This window comes from Acinonyx jubatus, chromosome E4 (assembly GCF_027475565.1).
Source record: "Acinonyx jubatus isolate Ajub_Pintada_27869175 chromosome E4, VMU_Ajub_asm_v1.0, whole genome shotgun sequence".
NCBI classification, from domain to species: Eukaryota; Metazoa; Chordata; class Mammalia; order Carnivora; family Felidae; genus Acinonyx; species Acinonyx jubatus.
This window is the reverse complement of record NC_069395.1, coordinates 5951572-5967925: the sequence shown is the minus strand read 5'-3', so window position 1 is coordinate 5967925 and position 16354 is coordinate 5951572. Positions and strand designations below refer to the sequence as shown.

The window sequence follows — 16354 nt, the reverse complement described above, 5'->3', positions numbered from 1 at the left end:
ACACAATATACTTCCTACGAGGTCTGATGACCAGCATTTTTAGCACCATTCAGTAATAATTTCATTTTAATTTCTCCTTTGATCTATGAGTTACTTAAAAGTGTGTTTTTTAGGTGTTAGGAGCGTAGGAGGTTCTTATCTTTTTGTTACTGTTCAACTTTAATTAATTACACCGGCAATGAATGTAGTCTACGTGTTAGTCTACGAAATTTGTCGAGACTTCCTTTATGATTTGGCACAGATCAATTCTCTTTTTTAACATTTTCACCTAGAGTTCAAAAACTGTGTGTTGGTAAATGCAGTAATTATGTAAATGGCCATTACATCAAGTTTCATAATGATAATATTCAAACCTTCTACACACTTGCAGATTTTCTTTTCACTGTGGTCTATCAAGAGAGAGGTACACTCAAAATGTCCCACTATGGCAGTGGAATGCCAGTTTTCCCCATAGTTCTATATATTGCAAGCTATATACTAATTTAGAATTATTAGATCTTCCTGGTAAACCTTTTAATCGATAAGTGATTATGTCTAATAATGCTTTCTCCTTAAAGTATATCTGTCTGATATCAATAAAGCAACGCCAGGGGCACCTGGGTGGCTCAGTCGGTCAAACGTCTGACTTCAGCTCAGGTCATGATCTCATGGTTTGTGAGTTCGAGCCCCGTGTCAGACTCTGTGCTGACAGCTCAGAGCCTAGAGCCTTGCTTCAGATTCTGTGTCTCCTTCTCTCTCTCATGCTCTGTCTCTCAAAAATAATAAATGAACATTAAAAAAATTATTTTAATGAATAAAGCAACTCCAGATTCTTTCGGCAACTATTTGCTTTTTCCATCCATCCCTTGACTTTTTTTGTTTATTTATTTATATTGAGAGAGAGAGAGAGAGAGAGAGAGAGAGCATGAGTGGAGCAGAGACAGAGAAAGAGGGAAAGAGAGAGAATCCCAAGAGAATCTGACAGCGCAGAGGGGGACATGGGGCTCAATCTCACGACTGTGAGATCACAACCTAAGCCGACACCAAGAGTCAGATGCTTACCGACTGAGCCACCCAGGCACCCCATCCATCCCCTGACTTTCAAACTTCGACTTTCTACAGCTTGATACTTTTAGGTGTTTCTCTTGTAAAAAAGCATGAAGTTGAATTTTGCCTTCTCCCCCTCCAGTCTGACAATCTGTGCCTTCTAAATGCAGAGTTCAGTCCATTTTCACATATTGTGATTATGCATAATGTTCTAGATTCATTTCTTCTATCACATTTTGGGCTTTCATAATCTAGAAGTTTCTTTCCCTCTTTTCATGCCTTTTTGGGGTTGAGTCTGTCCACCTCATTCAGTGATGTTGCTTCCACCAGAGTTTGAGAGGATACACTTCACCTGTATTTTGTTAGGGGGTAATGTAATTGAACAAGTCTAAACAATCAATATCTTTACCTACTTCCCAAACAAGACTAAGAACTTCGAGTGTTTTAACTTTGATCACACCTTTCCCAACTTATCAGGTATTATTGTACAGAAAATTCTCCCACCTTGATGTGCTTCAACCTTGCAAGCTAAACATTGTTAATGTTTTAGATCATCGACTTTTTAAAATGCTTCATCCACAACTATTATTTTTGTTGTTGCTGGCCGTCCATTTCTGTGTCTCAAACCTTCTTTCAATTATTTTCCTTCTTCCTGAATACGCTGACGCTTAAGATGGTAGGCCATTTATCTTATACATGATCCCCTCTGCATGGATTTAGCTGTTTTCTCATGAGAAAATTAAGGGTATACCTTTTTGGCCAGAATGCCACGTGAGTGTCATTGTATCCTGTTATCACCTCAGGAGGTACAAGACCATCAGCATGTCTCCTGACCGATGTTACCTTGATTACATGGCCATGGTAGGGTAGCCTCAAGTCTCTTGGTCCCTGTCATGGTTGCCATCTCCTCTCTCTGTTACGCTGTTTTGCTTCAGCCCTGTGTTCCCATTCGCTATTTCTTTCTCCAAAGGTGCCTATCTTGTTGTTTTAACCTGGTCATTGTTTTTCTTAACGTTTATTCATTTTTGAGACAGGGAGAGACAGAGCATGAACGGGGGAGGGGCAGAGAGAGAGGGAGACACAGAATCGGAAGCAGGCTCCAGGCTCCGAGCTGTCAGCACAGGGCCCGACGCGGGCCTCCAACTCACGGACCCCAAGATCATGACCTGAGCTGAAGTCAGCCGCTTAACCGACTGAGCCACCCAGGCGCCCCATGTTTTTCTATTTTGAACTTATTATCACATTTCTAGATGTTTTTTTCAAAATGTCTGGATCAATTCTGAGTCTTTGGTTTCTTCGTCATTCTTTAATTCCCTTTCTTATTTAACATAGTTAGCATTCTGTATCTGTTGATTCGAATACCCGTAGTCCTCAGAGTCTGACTCTGTTCTAACTCTTGTTCATGGTGGCTGGGTTCCTAGCTGGTTTCATGAGTTGGGGGAGAAAATGGGATGTTGGCTCATGTTCAACTGGAACTGTATCTGCAGCAATTTTTTCGGGATGGATGTTTAAAGTGCTTTCCTTGAGAAGAGTTTGCATTTGTATCTGCCGGGAGCCTAGTGGTACCAACACAGGCCACTTAAACCAAATTTCTGATTTGGTTTTTTGGGGTGTCACAACAGTAGTATAAATTCAGGCTCAAACCTGTACGAGTTAAGTCTGGTGATAATGAATTCTCCAGAAGACTTTTGTCTGTCTTTATGTCCACTCTCCTCAAAGCCAGTATCAAGACAGGTACTTACCAACACTCTCCCTCTGTGGTAGAACAATCTACTTTCCCCCTGTCTTTTGGCAACTAACAATGTCATTTTTTGGAAGTTCCAGCTTTATTTGGGTTTGGGAAGCGGGTACGGGGCTCAGGTGTGACTTCCTACTTTCTTTAGAACCACAGAGCTTTCTTTCCTGTTGCCAGACTCTAGGCCAAAAGATCAGGAAATAACTCTAGGACAAGCACCACCTCCAATGCTAGCCTATCAATGCATTCACGTTACCTTAAATTTCTGACCTCTGAGAAGGCCTTACTTTGTCTTCAGTTCAGCCATTACATAAGAGTTTTGATTTTTTAATCCAGCATTTTCTAACATATTGAACTGCAAAGAGTTTCTCCTTACCTCTAGCCCAATATACTACCAAAAATACAAGTCCTTAAGGTTTCTTGGACAATGGTAGAGAAAAACTATGGCATAGAAGAGAAGGCAGAGTTTTCAATGATAATTTTTAAAAAGAGACCTTGGTTAAATTTCTGGCCCTTCGACTATACAATAGGACTAATGTGGGGCTTGGTCGGTTAAGCATCTGACTTCGGCTCAGGTCACGATCTCAAGGTTCGTCAGTTGGAGCCCTGCGTCAGGCTCTGTGCTGACAGCTCAGAGCCTGAGCCTGCTTTGGATTCTCTGTCTCCCTCTCTCTGCTCCTCCCCTGCTCACACGTGTGCTCTCTCTCTCTCTCTCCCCCTCAAAAATAAACATTAAAAAAAAAAAAAAGTAAAATAGAACTAATGAACATAGACTCAACCCCAACGAGTAGTGAGTAAAAAGGGGGTTTCCTACCAATGCATACTTGTTCAGGTTAACCATTCCCTGCTGCCCAGAGTCACTACTTTCATGGACCACCCAGAGCGGGACAGCTCTTTGAATCGTGTGCCAGAAACAGCTAGATGCCGTCTTCACCATCCACACAACATCAACAAGGTCAGAAAAATTAACCCTTTTAAAGTCTGTTTGGTTTATTTTCTTTTTCTGTGTGATGACTATTCAGTAACCGAAGATGCTTCAAACGAGTCAGTTTTGGGGCACGAAACTCTCTTACTTTAGATGTGAGATGTATTTACATTTCATCACCAAGCGCCTTCAGACAATGCTTAAGGCATACTTATATTCAGCAAACTTGTGTATTATAGATTTTTTCACTTGGACCCATACCTATATGGCACAGAAGATCAATGCTACGTTGAACATCTGAAACCACACTAACAACTTTATTATGGAAATGTGGCCTGTTCTGAAAGAGTTGTTTCCTAAATTTAAAATGCTTTGGACGTCTCTCATTAAAGTGTCTCTTTGGCCAGACTTAGTTTTGTGGGACTTGAGAGAAGCTCAGTTAGAACTCGCCGTCTTGCTTTTTTCCGTACCAATGACAACACAGTAACGCTTAAGGTGTACAGATCTACAAGGCCATAATGTGGAAGTCAGTCACCAAATACGTTCCAGGTGGTGCTAATAAGGCTCAACTGGGGAGTTTCTGCTCCTCTGGAAGATTCCCAGCCCTGAGCAGATCTTCAGTCTTGAAGTGAAGGGGCTGCAAATGACAGGGTCAATCAAGCAAGCTTCCCAGGACCATACGGGATGGAGCAGCAACACCGCCAACGTCTGGTGCAGGGGGGCATGGGTCAGTCCTTCAGACTGCTCGTGCTGCCCTCTCAGCTTTGATGCTTTACCATCCGTGCCAGACTTTCTCTAGAAGAAACAGTTCCTGGCTTTTTATGAGTTTCATGGCCAGTTTCTTTTCTCCTTTCTTCTTGGTGTCTGGACAAATCCCAACCTGTTAAGATACTTTGATATTTCTTCATTCCCTCCAGCTCTTTGTTGCTTTTCTTCAATCTAAGTCTTTTAAAGCATGCTTTTTTTTTTAAACTTGAACACTTCCCAGATCTGCCCAGTACTTCTTGGCTTTCTGTTCCAAAAGCCTCCACGAAGAAACAGACACAGATCTCCTCTGGCTACTCCTCAGGATGTTCAACTATTTGAGCTTTCTCCATTCTCAATTTTGCTGTTTGTACCATCCGTCTAATTTTTTGGACACAAAACCGTCTTGATAAAATGGGACCATCGTCTGTCTCCTCCTTCCAAAATCAATCAATCCTCTGTTCACAGAAATGAGAGCCATCCCCCCACACACCCCCTTCATCCTCAAATGTAAAAATCATTAAGTCATCAAAAAACATTTTGTCTTTGTCTCTGGGGCACCTGGGTGGCTCAGTCAGTTGAGCATTCGACTCCTGACATGGGCTCATGTCATGATCTCATGGTTCGTGGGATCAACCCCTATGTTGGGCTCTACACCAACAGTGCAGAGCCTGCTTGGGACTCTCTCTCTCCCTCTCTCTGCCCCTCCCCCGCTCTCTCACTCTGTCTCAAAAATAAATAAGTGAGGAGCACCTGGGTGGCTCAATTAAACATCTGACTCGATTTCAGCTCAGGTCACAATCTCACAGCTGTGAGATCAAGACCACTTCAGGCTCTGTGTTGGGCACAGAACCTGCTTGGGATTCTCTCCCTCCCTCTGCCCCTCCCCTGTTCATGCACGCATATTCAAGCTCTCACTCTCTCTCTAAATAAATATTTTTAAAAATAAATAAATTTCTCTTCCCGCCCCCCCCAAATCTCTATTAATTCATGAGGGCTTACAAAACAACACCTATCCCCAACCCCGTCCTCTTTACTGTTCATCGAATGCTACTGCATAAAGCCTCCGAGACTGTCATTATCAGAGTTACTGGGTACTTCTGTGTCCCTTCAAGAGTAGGCCCACATCTTTAGATGACATCTACGTAAGTCTTACTCATGCTACAGTTGTTTCCATATCCACTTCTTTTACTAGTCTGTACTCGTATTCATGTTTGCATCCCTGGCTCCTTACTCACTACCTGGCAAATTGTAAGTACTCTATAAATATCTGCCGGATGTGTGACTGAATGAATAAATAAGCACCTTACATAATAGCCTAGATGCGAAATGAGCACACAGCACTTGAGGCAATCTGGCAGACTCCATCACGATTCCAGATATTCATACCTTCTAATTCTAAGGTATGAATTAGAATACTTAGACTCTAATAAATATATACCCACAATATATAATCTTTCTACATATATATAGGAATACATGTTATATGTATACGTTTTAGATCTATGTGTTTTACATAACTATATTTTTATATGTGCACATAAACATTTATGTGTTTAAAATGTATATCTGGTATATATTTAATATGTATGTATATTTGTATAACTCAAAATAACCTACATGCCCATTAATAGGAGAACAGTTAAAGAAATTAAGTCAGCAGTTCTGTGAAGCCCTGAGGATCCCAAGATTCTTTCAAAGGGTCAGTAAGGTTCTCCCCTTTTCAACTACATACCTATGGGAATCTAGATTTTCTCCATTTATCTCAACCAAAACAATTTATCAAAACGGATTATAGGAAGAAACAGGAGAATAGAGCTGGCTTCTATCAAGATTTTTGGCAAATATAAATAAAATAATGCTACTCCTCTCACTCAATTTTTGAGGGTCTGGAAAATAGTTATTTTCCATAAAAATGTTATTTATGTTTATATGTAATGGTTCCGTATTCTTTTTAATTCTTTTTTAATCTTTTAATTTAATTTTCTTTTTTTTGAGAGTGAGAGACAGAGCATGAGTGGGGGAGGGGCAGAGAGAGGGAGACACAGAATCCAAAGCAGGCTCCAGGCTCCGAGCCGTCAGCACAGAGCCCGATGCGGGGCTCGAACTCTGCCTCACCACCGATCTGTTTAATAACTTAAGGCTTTCTCCATTAAACGACATGATTTTTCCACTAAACTTAGGGGAAGAACAAGGAAGAGGAACGAGTCTTTCTTCTCCTTTCTTCTTACCTAAATATTGTCTCCGAGGAAAACAAAACAAATCTGTTTTTCCTAGCTTATGACTAGAGGTGAAAACAATGAGAACTAAAATTTTTAGTGTTTGTATCCAAAATAAATAAACAGTGTTTGCAGACAAAACACACTCACTTCATGGGTCCATAGTTGAGCACTATAAACGCCAACACCACCATCACACAGACAGCTCTTCGTTTCGGATTAGGAACTTTAAGCCTCTGGTTCTGAAAGAAATAACCATGTCAAATACGGTTAAACTACACACTAATCTCGCAAAAAGCAACGGGTAAGATAAGCACACTCCTCTTCAGCAGTTATTAGTTAAAAAATAATAATAATAATAATAATAATAATAATAAACCTCAAAGGTGAGGAAATGGTACTTTTCACAAGGCTAGAGCGCAGCCTTCTTAGTTCCCTAATTGTAGCAGAGAAAAACAAAGGAGCAGGAGAAAAGAAACATAGTGGCCACTGTTGCACTTTCCTCTTCCCCCCAAAAGGAAAGAATTCAACCACTTAACACTTCTATGGGTCTTCAAAGAATTTTCAGATACATCTGTAGTCCCCCCCCCCCCCGCCCCCCCCCGGTCTCTTAAATCTCCCAGGCGCTCAGGGCAAAACAGAGAACCCCAATGGAGGAAGCCCACTCGTTGGGCACAGGCATCCATTCAGTTCCAGACAGCGTTGCAGTGGCAAATCCTGAAACTGCAGGTTTCAGGAACAGAATCAAGGAGAAGGTCGACTTTATCGGGACCAGCATGGCAACAACATGCAAAACACATAATGGGGGTTAGGTGGACAGAGAAACGATTTAAAATTTTATTTTGTATTTTCTTTCTAAAATTTGTTTTTAACCGTTTATATATTTTTGAGAAACAGAGAGAGACAGAACATGAGGAGGAGAGGGGCAGAGAAGAGAGGGAGGCAAAGAAACCAAAGCAGGCTGCAGGCTCCGAGCTGTCAGCGCAGAACCCGATGCGGGGCTTGAACCCACAAACTGGGAGATCATGACCTGAGCCGAAGTCGGACACTTAATCGACTGGGCCACCCAGGCACCCCTGTATTTTCTTTTTTAAAAGGAAAGACCTGGCAGGACTACTGAAGGTCCTCACGGTGATTCACTTAGTCAGAAAGAGAGGGGTACCCCAGAAACACAGCTTTTGAACGCAGGTTGGGAGGTACAATTCGTGAGCTCCTTTTCCCAATGCTTCATTCCGACTGCAAATGCTTTAGGGCTTAACGCACCCTCTTTTTCCTAGTACTCTTAGTTTACACAATTTATTATTTTTTTTTTCCAACGTTTTTTATTTATTTTGGGGACAGAGAGAGACAGAGCATGAACGGGGGAGGGGCAGAGAGAGAGGGAGACACAGAATCGGAAACAGGCTCCAGGCTCCGAGCCATCAGCCCAGAGCCTGACGCGGGGCTCGAACTCACGGGCCACAAGATCGTGACCTGGGTGAAGTCGGACGCTTAACCGACTGCGCCACCCAGGCGCCCCAGTTTACACAATTTAAAACGCACACCATTCCCAATGGTTTCTCAGGAAAAAAGAATGCCTGAACCCATCTTGTCGGGGCTGCGTCGCTGGCCCTCACCTCGGACACCACTTCGTCCAGCTGCCTCTTCAGTGACCCGTTCTCCTTCTTGAGCTTCTCATTCTCCGAGAGCGCGGCCTTTAACCTGGCCTCCAAGCCAAGCATATATTCTTTCTTCTTCTTGCGGGACTGACACGCGGACTCTCGATTTTTTATCATACGTTGCTGTCTCCTTAGTACAGCAATCTAGAAAAAGTTACAATGAATCAAAACATACCAATTTTAGAACCAGATCAGAATAGACTGATTTTTATTTAACAATTATTTTTTGTTCATAGCAAAAAACAAACAAAACAAGCAACTAAAAAAAAAAAGCAAACGACTGTTATGTTTGCTTTAAAACATATCTGTTGGAAACATAGGTTATGTTTGTTTTAAAACAGGTTTTAAAAAATATTAAACAAAGCAAAATGAAATCAAATGGTTAAGGCCTTCTAAAACCTAAATGTGAAATGGTTTCTTCTGATGTTTTTCTAAGGCTTATTTATTGATCTTCCAATTTTCCCTTTAGAAACTCAGGGAAAAAAAAGAAAAAGAAAAGAAACGAAACTCAGAAAGTGTCCTGACATATACATATATGTACATATCCACACACCTTTAGACTCAGGCTCTGAACTGACTGTTTTCCAGAACCCCGTATCCAACTGCTTATAAGGCCACTTCTACTTGCAAAGTTACCATCACTTCAAATTCAGTTCCCACAAACTGAACTCATCATCTCCCTCTATCTGGATTTATCTATCCATCTTCTCTCAGTCATAAATGCCTCTCAAGATATCTAGGAGGAAGTGACCATCAACTTATTTTTCCTTCATTCCCCATATTTATCCCCTCTCTCAATCCGATTCACTCACTAAATATGCACTGAGGCTATGCTAATGACCAAGTTTCTTCCCCGAACAGTGTTGTCTCACTTAATCTGTTCTCTCTATTGCTGCTGTCACCCTCCTAAAGCAGGCTCTCATGACCACATCTCTACAGGCTACTGCAATAGTCTCCTACATATTTTCAATGGTCTCCAATCTCTTCCTGTCTACCATCTGCAAGATTAGTCACCCTGCAAAACAACAACAAAAAACCTTGCTATTCTATTGCAAAAACAAGCTATTCCTGCATCATAGTTGGCCACCTGTTTTCAAGGCCTTCCATGATGTGACCACCCCCCTAAATAACGAAACCTTCTGCCCTAACCCAACAACCATTCAATCCACACCCAAATTCTGATCATTTGAGGCTACCCCCCAATCTCCACACACACCTAATTCATTCCTTTAGTCATACCATCTATGCCAGTTTGTAATGCGGTCTCCTCCACTAACCTAAATCTCAGGGTCCTCCACACTGTGCTTATGCTAAACCATCTTTCCTGAATGTCTTACGCCCTTATAACTTGGAAAATATACCTGAACACTTTAATGTTCTCCACTGTTTCGGGAGTGTTAACTCTCTCTCAACCTCAATTTTTTACATTAGAAGCCAAAACTATGTAATTCTACATGTTTGCTTACTACCCACAATATCTTCCATAATCACAACTTATTGAGAAAAATTATTTGCGTCACATTTTCTAAGTGAGAACTTATGGAACCTATTTGTCCATAATGAACTAACAGCATTAGTCTAATTTATTTGAGGCAGAGGGTGAGGCAGCAAAATTAAGTCCATAAAAAGCACCAAATTAATATTAAACTGATTATTTTTAAAGTACACAGATGACTGAACTACTGACTTTATAGGTTTTGTAACTGACTTTAAAAAATAAACGTTCCACTCTGTGGCATTCAATGGCTCAGTGAGACCAGTAAACAGAATTAAATAATATTGATTTCTTTTAAAATAATAACACAATTCCAACCCCACACAACACTTCCTCGAAAGAGCCAAAGCCAATCTCTCTGCACCAAATACTGTCAACAAACTTTCAATCAGAAGCTACAAGAGAAAAAAAAAAAAACTACAGGAGATGTCAAAAGAGGGTGTTTTTCTCTTTTTTCCTTCCTTTACTGAAGCTTCGTAGGAATGCTAACTTATGTAACCATCATTGGCAAACCTTCCCTAAGGAGTAACCATCCCGCTCTTCAGTAACACGGTGCACACACGCACACGCACACACACAGCAGCGGCCAAGCCATGATGGATGATTCTTCACCACGTCAAAGCAGTCTCTGGACAATGCCACTTTGTTCAGTCTACTGTTATTCTTAGTGTTCTTCATGGTTACTGAGAAGGCCAGGGTCCATAATTAATACTTAATTCCAGAGTGCTAAAGTATACAGAACACTGAACAAGCGCATGAAAGAGAAGGTTCCCAGATGGAAGAGTTTATACTAACGTTAGATAAAAGGCAACCTTACTTTAAAGGCTAATTAATCTGCGGAATTTAGGGAGGCTTACAGATGGCACACCATTTAATAAATTTCAAACAAGGATTAGGAATTTCTATAAACAATAAAAGCACCTGCACATTATACAGCATGAGAGTTTCAAAGGCTGTCAGTGCACATGCCTCATGCTAAAAAAAATGAAAACCACCTGTGGCCATTCATTGCTTCCCAGAGAAAAAGATACAATAGTTCCAAAAATAAACACTCAATACTACCAATAAACACAAAGGATAGAGAGTAAAAATAAATGAAACCCACAGGAATTGCCAAACATAAGAGTTCCAACTTTACATCTCAGCAAGCTATCTTCAGCTATTTGAATGTATAATATTTAAGTTATTCTGTATTTCCTAGACCAAAAAATTATGATTTTCAGACTACACACACACATACACACACACACACACACACACACACACACACACACACACACACGGTGTTTGTGTTTCTGGTGGGGGGTATATTTTACAAGAAAAATTACATTGTAGTTACTATTTTGTATACTGATTTTTGCATGAATGTATTATGATCATCTTTTTTAATTTATTTCTTTTGTTCATTCTTTCTGAGAGAGACAGAGCACAAGCGAGGAAGTGGCAGAGAGAGAGGGAGGGAGAGAGAGAATCCCAAGCAGGCCCCACACTGTCAGCGTGGAGCCCAATGCAGGGTTCAAACTCACAAAACGTGAGATCATGACCTGAGTTGGACGCTTAACCAACTGAGCCACTCGGGCACCCCGGATGTATTATGATCAGCTTTGACATGCAATGAGAATGCATGGTATTTCAGTTATCTTGATGTTCTATATCAATCTCCTCCTGTTGAAATTATTACAGTTTTCAAGATTCTTTAAAATAAGCCTCCTCATTGGATCCACTGTTGGAGAGTAGACGTGCCACAGCTAGAACTTAGAGTGGCTGACTCTAAGCCCAGCACACACAATCCCGGTACATAACAGCACCACACTGCTTTTTATACCAAATGGGAAGTCCTGAATCTCAACATGGCACCCTAACCTCGTGAACTCCGTGCTTACTTTCATTATGTACCTGTTTGAAAAGGAAGGCTATGGAAACGCCTGTATCTACAATGCTTCATCTCCTGTGCTAGCAGTCTGAAAACATAAAATCAGTACTCTGGCTCATTAATCAATTGGCACATCTCACTTATGGGCTGTCAGATGTTTAACAGGACTGAAATGAGCGAAGAGGTGGTCAGTCCCTGCTTCTGATCATCCTGCTTCAGACAACTCTCCCATCAAGCACTGTGCTTAGAAAAAGAAAAAGGAAAAACTTCACAGCTATAAAATACTCTCCCTTTAGTGCCACTACACTGTAAAATAAGGTGTTGCATTATTAAACGAACATTTGACTGTAAGAAAGACTTGTAGAAAAGAAGAACTTTCACAGATGAATATGTACTTTTGCTTTTGAAGGCTCCACCAATTTGAGTCAAAATTCCAAATCCGTTTGCATTTTGTTTTTTAATTTTAAAAGTTCACGATCAAGCAATACTATATTATGTTCTTATAAAAAAAAACAGACCATCTAGACCTTTGATTCTGTGATGTTGCTAAGAAATGAGCTTCAAAGTCCTGTATGGCTATAAATCAGATACAAAAATAGGATATTTTAATGCTACAAAATACATTCCAACATCTCGCACAAACTCAAGCCAGATCAAGTACTGATCACCATGGATGAAATCACTGGCTTCATGGGTGCCATTGCCTTGGTTCTATTTCTTATTTTGGTGAATCTCTCCCTCTAAACTTATACCTAACGCAGAAACGGTCACTGATTAACCTCTTCATCGTTATTAGACAACCCAATTTTTCCATTAAATAAAAGAAGAAAGAAACTTTGTCTATTTGAAGTTGATTTAAAAGCCAATTTCTGATTTATATAACACACACATTTTATAACTCACACATTTCTAATTTATGTAACATATATTACTGAATATCACAGTAAATATATTTATAAATACATTCCAAAAAAACGTGTACAGCTAAAATCATTATCAAATTTAATTTGTGGCAACTTTATTACTATTCCTTTTTTTTAAATTTTTTTTAACATTTACTCATTTTTGAAAGGCAGGGAGAGACAGAGCACGAATGGGGGAGGGGCAGAGAGAGAGGGAGACAGAAACAGAAGCAGGCTCCAGGCTCCGAGCTATCAGCACAGAGCCCGACGCGGGGCTCGAACTCACGGACCGCGAGATCATGAACTGAGCCGAAGTCGGTCACTTAACTGACTGAGCCACCCAGACGCCCCACAACTTTACTTTAAATATTCAAATCAATTAAGTATTCTGATTTTATTTCTCTTGGGAATCTTAAGAATACTCCCTTTTGGGGGCACCTGGCTGGCTCAGTCCATGGAGCCTGTGACTGCTGATCTCAGGGTTTTGAGTTTGAGCCCATGTTGGGTACAGTGACTTAAAAATGAAAACTTCTAAAAAATAAATAAAAATAAAAACCCTTTTAGGGGCACCTGGGTGGCTCAGTCAGTTAAGCTTCCAACTCTTGATTTTGGTCATGATCTCATGGTTTGGGAGTTTGAGACCCACGTCTGGCTCTGTGCTGACAGTGTAGAGCCTCCTTGGGATTCTCTCTCACCTTCCCTCTCTCTCTCAAAATAAATAAATAAACTTAAAAAAAAAAGGGAAAAAAGAAAGAGGGACTTCGGTAGCTCAGTAGATTAAGCGTCTGACTCTGGATTTCGGCTCAGGTCATCATCTCATGGTTTCATGGGTTCAAGCCCCACATCAGGCTCTGCGCTGGCAGCAGGAAGCCTGCTTGGGATTCTCTCTCTCTCCCTCTCTGCCCCCCTGCCCCCACTCACACTGTCTCTGTCTCTCTCAAAATTAATAAACTTAAAAAATAAAGAAAAAACTCCTTAAAAAAAAAAATATATATATACACACACATACACACATACACACAATACTCCCCTTTTTCTCATAAAATTGTTCAAAACAGAAAAGGGGAAACTTTCCACTTATACTACCTGTACTCTTCTCAAATCTCATGACAGAAAGCCAAAATTTCATTTTACTCCTTCTATTAAGTTGTGTGTGTGTGTGTGTGTGTGTTATACCCAGTTCCTGGTCACCAAAAATTAAATAAAGCAGCTTCATTACTGGCCACCTGAGCCATTTAATTGGCAGAGTCAAGGCAATAATCTTCACCCTACAAACTTTTATTTTTTTAACGCGGAATGCCTTTGGACAGGTAGTATGATTTCACGGGTGAGAAAAGGTAACAGACGTAACCCCTGCTAACTGCAGGCCCGGGCTGCCCTACGCAACCGCCTGTTCTGAGCGAAGGGGAAGGACCGGCAGAAAGACAAAGGCAGAAGCGTCCACCAGATGCTCTCGGGCAAACCGCACAGCTGGGCACGGCCTCCTGAAGGACGGAGGACGTCCTATGTACAGGGATCATCAGGGATCCTCGGAGCAGTTTCCCTGCTTCACACGGCCCCAGAAATAAGTGGAGCAGCCACCTAAGAGTAACAGTAACTGAAGTCATCAGATGACAATACAGTACCGGAAACTGGTGTCCTTAATTCTTAGTCTAGGACTGCAATGAAGTAACTGGAAGATCTTAAAAGACTCATTTCTGCTCCCAGGGCCCGTTTTCACGGCAGTAATAAAAGGGGGTTAGACCAGAATGGTGTTCTTGAACCTATTATAACCCAATAGCAAGTAGCATGATAAATTTAGTGGGTCATAAGAGACTTAAAAAAAACTTGACAGAAAAGCACAGGATAAAATAAAAGGAAACAGAATGCTTTAAATGTAGTAAGAGCTTACTTATTGTCTCCCTAGATCATGTGTGTTGAGAAAGATGTAAAACACATTTCTTACTGTGGACTGTGGACAAAAACTTGAGAGCCACCCCGTGAATCCCCTAAAGGTCTCATTCAATCTAAAACCAAAACGGTTCCAGTACTGATGCTAACCACCCATACTGAACTACCGCACGTCCCGGAAATGACTACTGCATCATAAGATACGGATAAGACTAACTTTGCTGTCGATTTTGAGATCACCAAATTGTTCACCTAAGATCAGTCTCTATACTTTGTCTCTCAAGACTTACAACCACCTGCTGAAAATTTTTACAAATTAAGAGAATACATTTGTAGAGGGAGAGAAAAGGCGGCAGCAAGTTTCAAGACGAAATAATTTGAAATTCATGCTGCATCAGGGCTGCGTTGAAAGTAAAGCCCCGCTAATGGAGCACAGAGTAGTGACAAGAGCACTGGACTGAGACAAGGCCTAGGCTTGAATCCTAACTCAGATGGAGCAAGTCAGATGATTAGGCGAGGATTACACAGCGAACGGACACGAAGGTTCTTTGTAAACTACAATGTACCACACATACGAAAGGTTCAGTAAGGGGAGCTGCCCTGCAGCTATGAACAGATTGAGTGAGGAGGCAAAAATTCTGAACTCCATCACCAATGTGCCTCATAGCTGCTCAGATAAACTGCGCAAATAAAGCAATATTGAAAATATCTGCCCACAACCCAGCTCCTATTTTCAGATTTTAAATTTTAAAAATGACTTACGAAACAAAAACAGACAAAACCTGGGAATCACCTTTAATCGTTGCAGAAACTGAAAAACAGCCCAAGTATAATTCACATTCCCCCAAGATCCCTCGGTCTGCCCCTTACTCTGGATGTATCGGGGCTCTCGTTCACCTCAAAGGGCTGTTAGGAGGCTTAAATATCTGTGAGTCAGGCACTTAGACAAGTGCGGCACATACTACTTTATCAATGTAGCCATCTTAGCAAGATGATCTTGGCTAAAACACCTAACTGATTCCTTCCATGGTAAAATGGGAATCAACAGTACCCACTCTACAAGGATTTTGTAAGTATCAAATAGGACTCTGTGAAAACAAATTATTTATAACCCAATATGAATGTGAAGTACTTATCAAACTGTATTAGAGCCGAATTCTCCTACAGTGTCAAAAAGACAAGGATTGTCGAAATGTTCCAGATTTAAAGAAGCTACAGACAGATAACAACAAAATGCAGTATCTGGCCCTTGACTGGTTCTTGTACTGAAAGGGAAATTTTTCAATAAAGGAGATAATTGTGTCAACTGATAAAACTGTAATACTGAGAGTTGATTAAAGTATTTTACAAATGTAAATTAATGAAGCTGATAACTATACTGTGGGTATTTAAGAGATTATCCCTATTCTGAAAAAATACAAACTGAAATGTTTAGTGGTAAAGGACTACAGAGTATGTAACTTACTCTACAGTAGTTCAGGGGGGAAAACCGAGTATGTGTGTGGATGGAGAGACAGGCAGAAAGAACAAACTAATAAAGCAAATGGGGTAAAATGTTAACAGGTGAATGGGTGAAGGTACCGGTGTTCTCTGGAGAATTTTTGTTTCTGCAATTTTTTTTTAATTGTTTTCTTCAAATTTTTATATAAATTCTAGTTATATATATAACATACAATGTAGTAGCGCCTTCGGGAGAATTTAACGATTCATCACTTACATCTAACTAAGCATCTTACATGCTCAAGACAAGTGTCCTCCTTAACACCCATCACTCACCCAGCCCATGCCCCACCCACCGCCCTCCACTGACGCCCGGTTTGGTCTCTATTGTTAAGAGTCTCTTATGGTTTCTTGATTTCGGCTCAGGTCATGATCTCATGGTTTGTG

At 40.8% G+C, this 16354-nt stretch overlaps 1 protein-coding gene across 5 annotated transcripts in view; it reads right to left on the bottom strand.

Annotated features, from left to right (window-relative positions):
* Positions 1-16354, bottom strand: part of ATF6 (activating transcription factor 6) — a 196978-nt gene that overhangs the window by 142874 nt on the left and 37750 nt on the right. For all 5 annotated transcript variants that reach the window (XM_027075083.2, XM_027075084.2, XM_027075082.2 and 2 more), the window contains 2 exons: positions 8266-8451; positions 6800-6891 (listed from right to left, as the gene is read on the bottom strand). In XM_027075083.2, coding sequence (XP_026930884.2) covers positions 6800-6891; positions 8266-8451 — 278 coding nt within the window. The remainder of the gene's footprint in view (positions 1-6799; positions 6892-8265; positions 8452-16354) is intronic.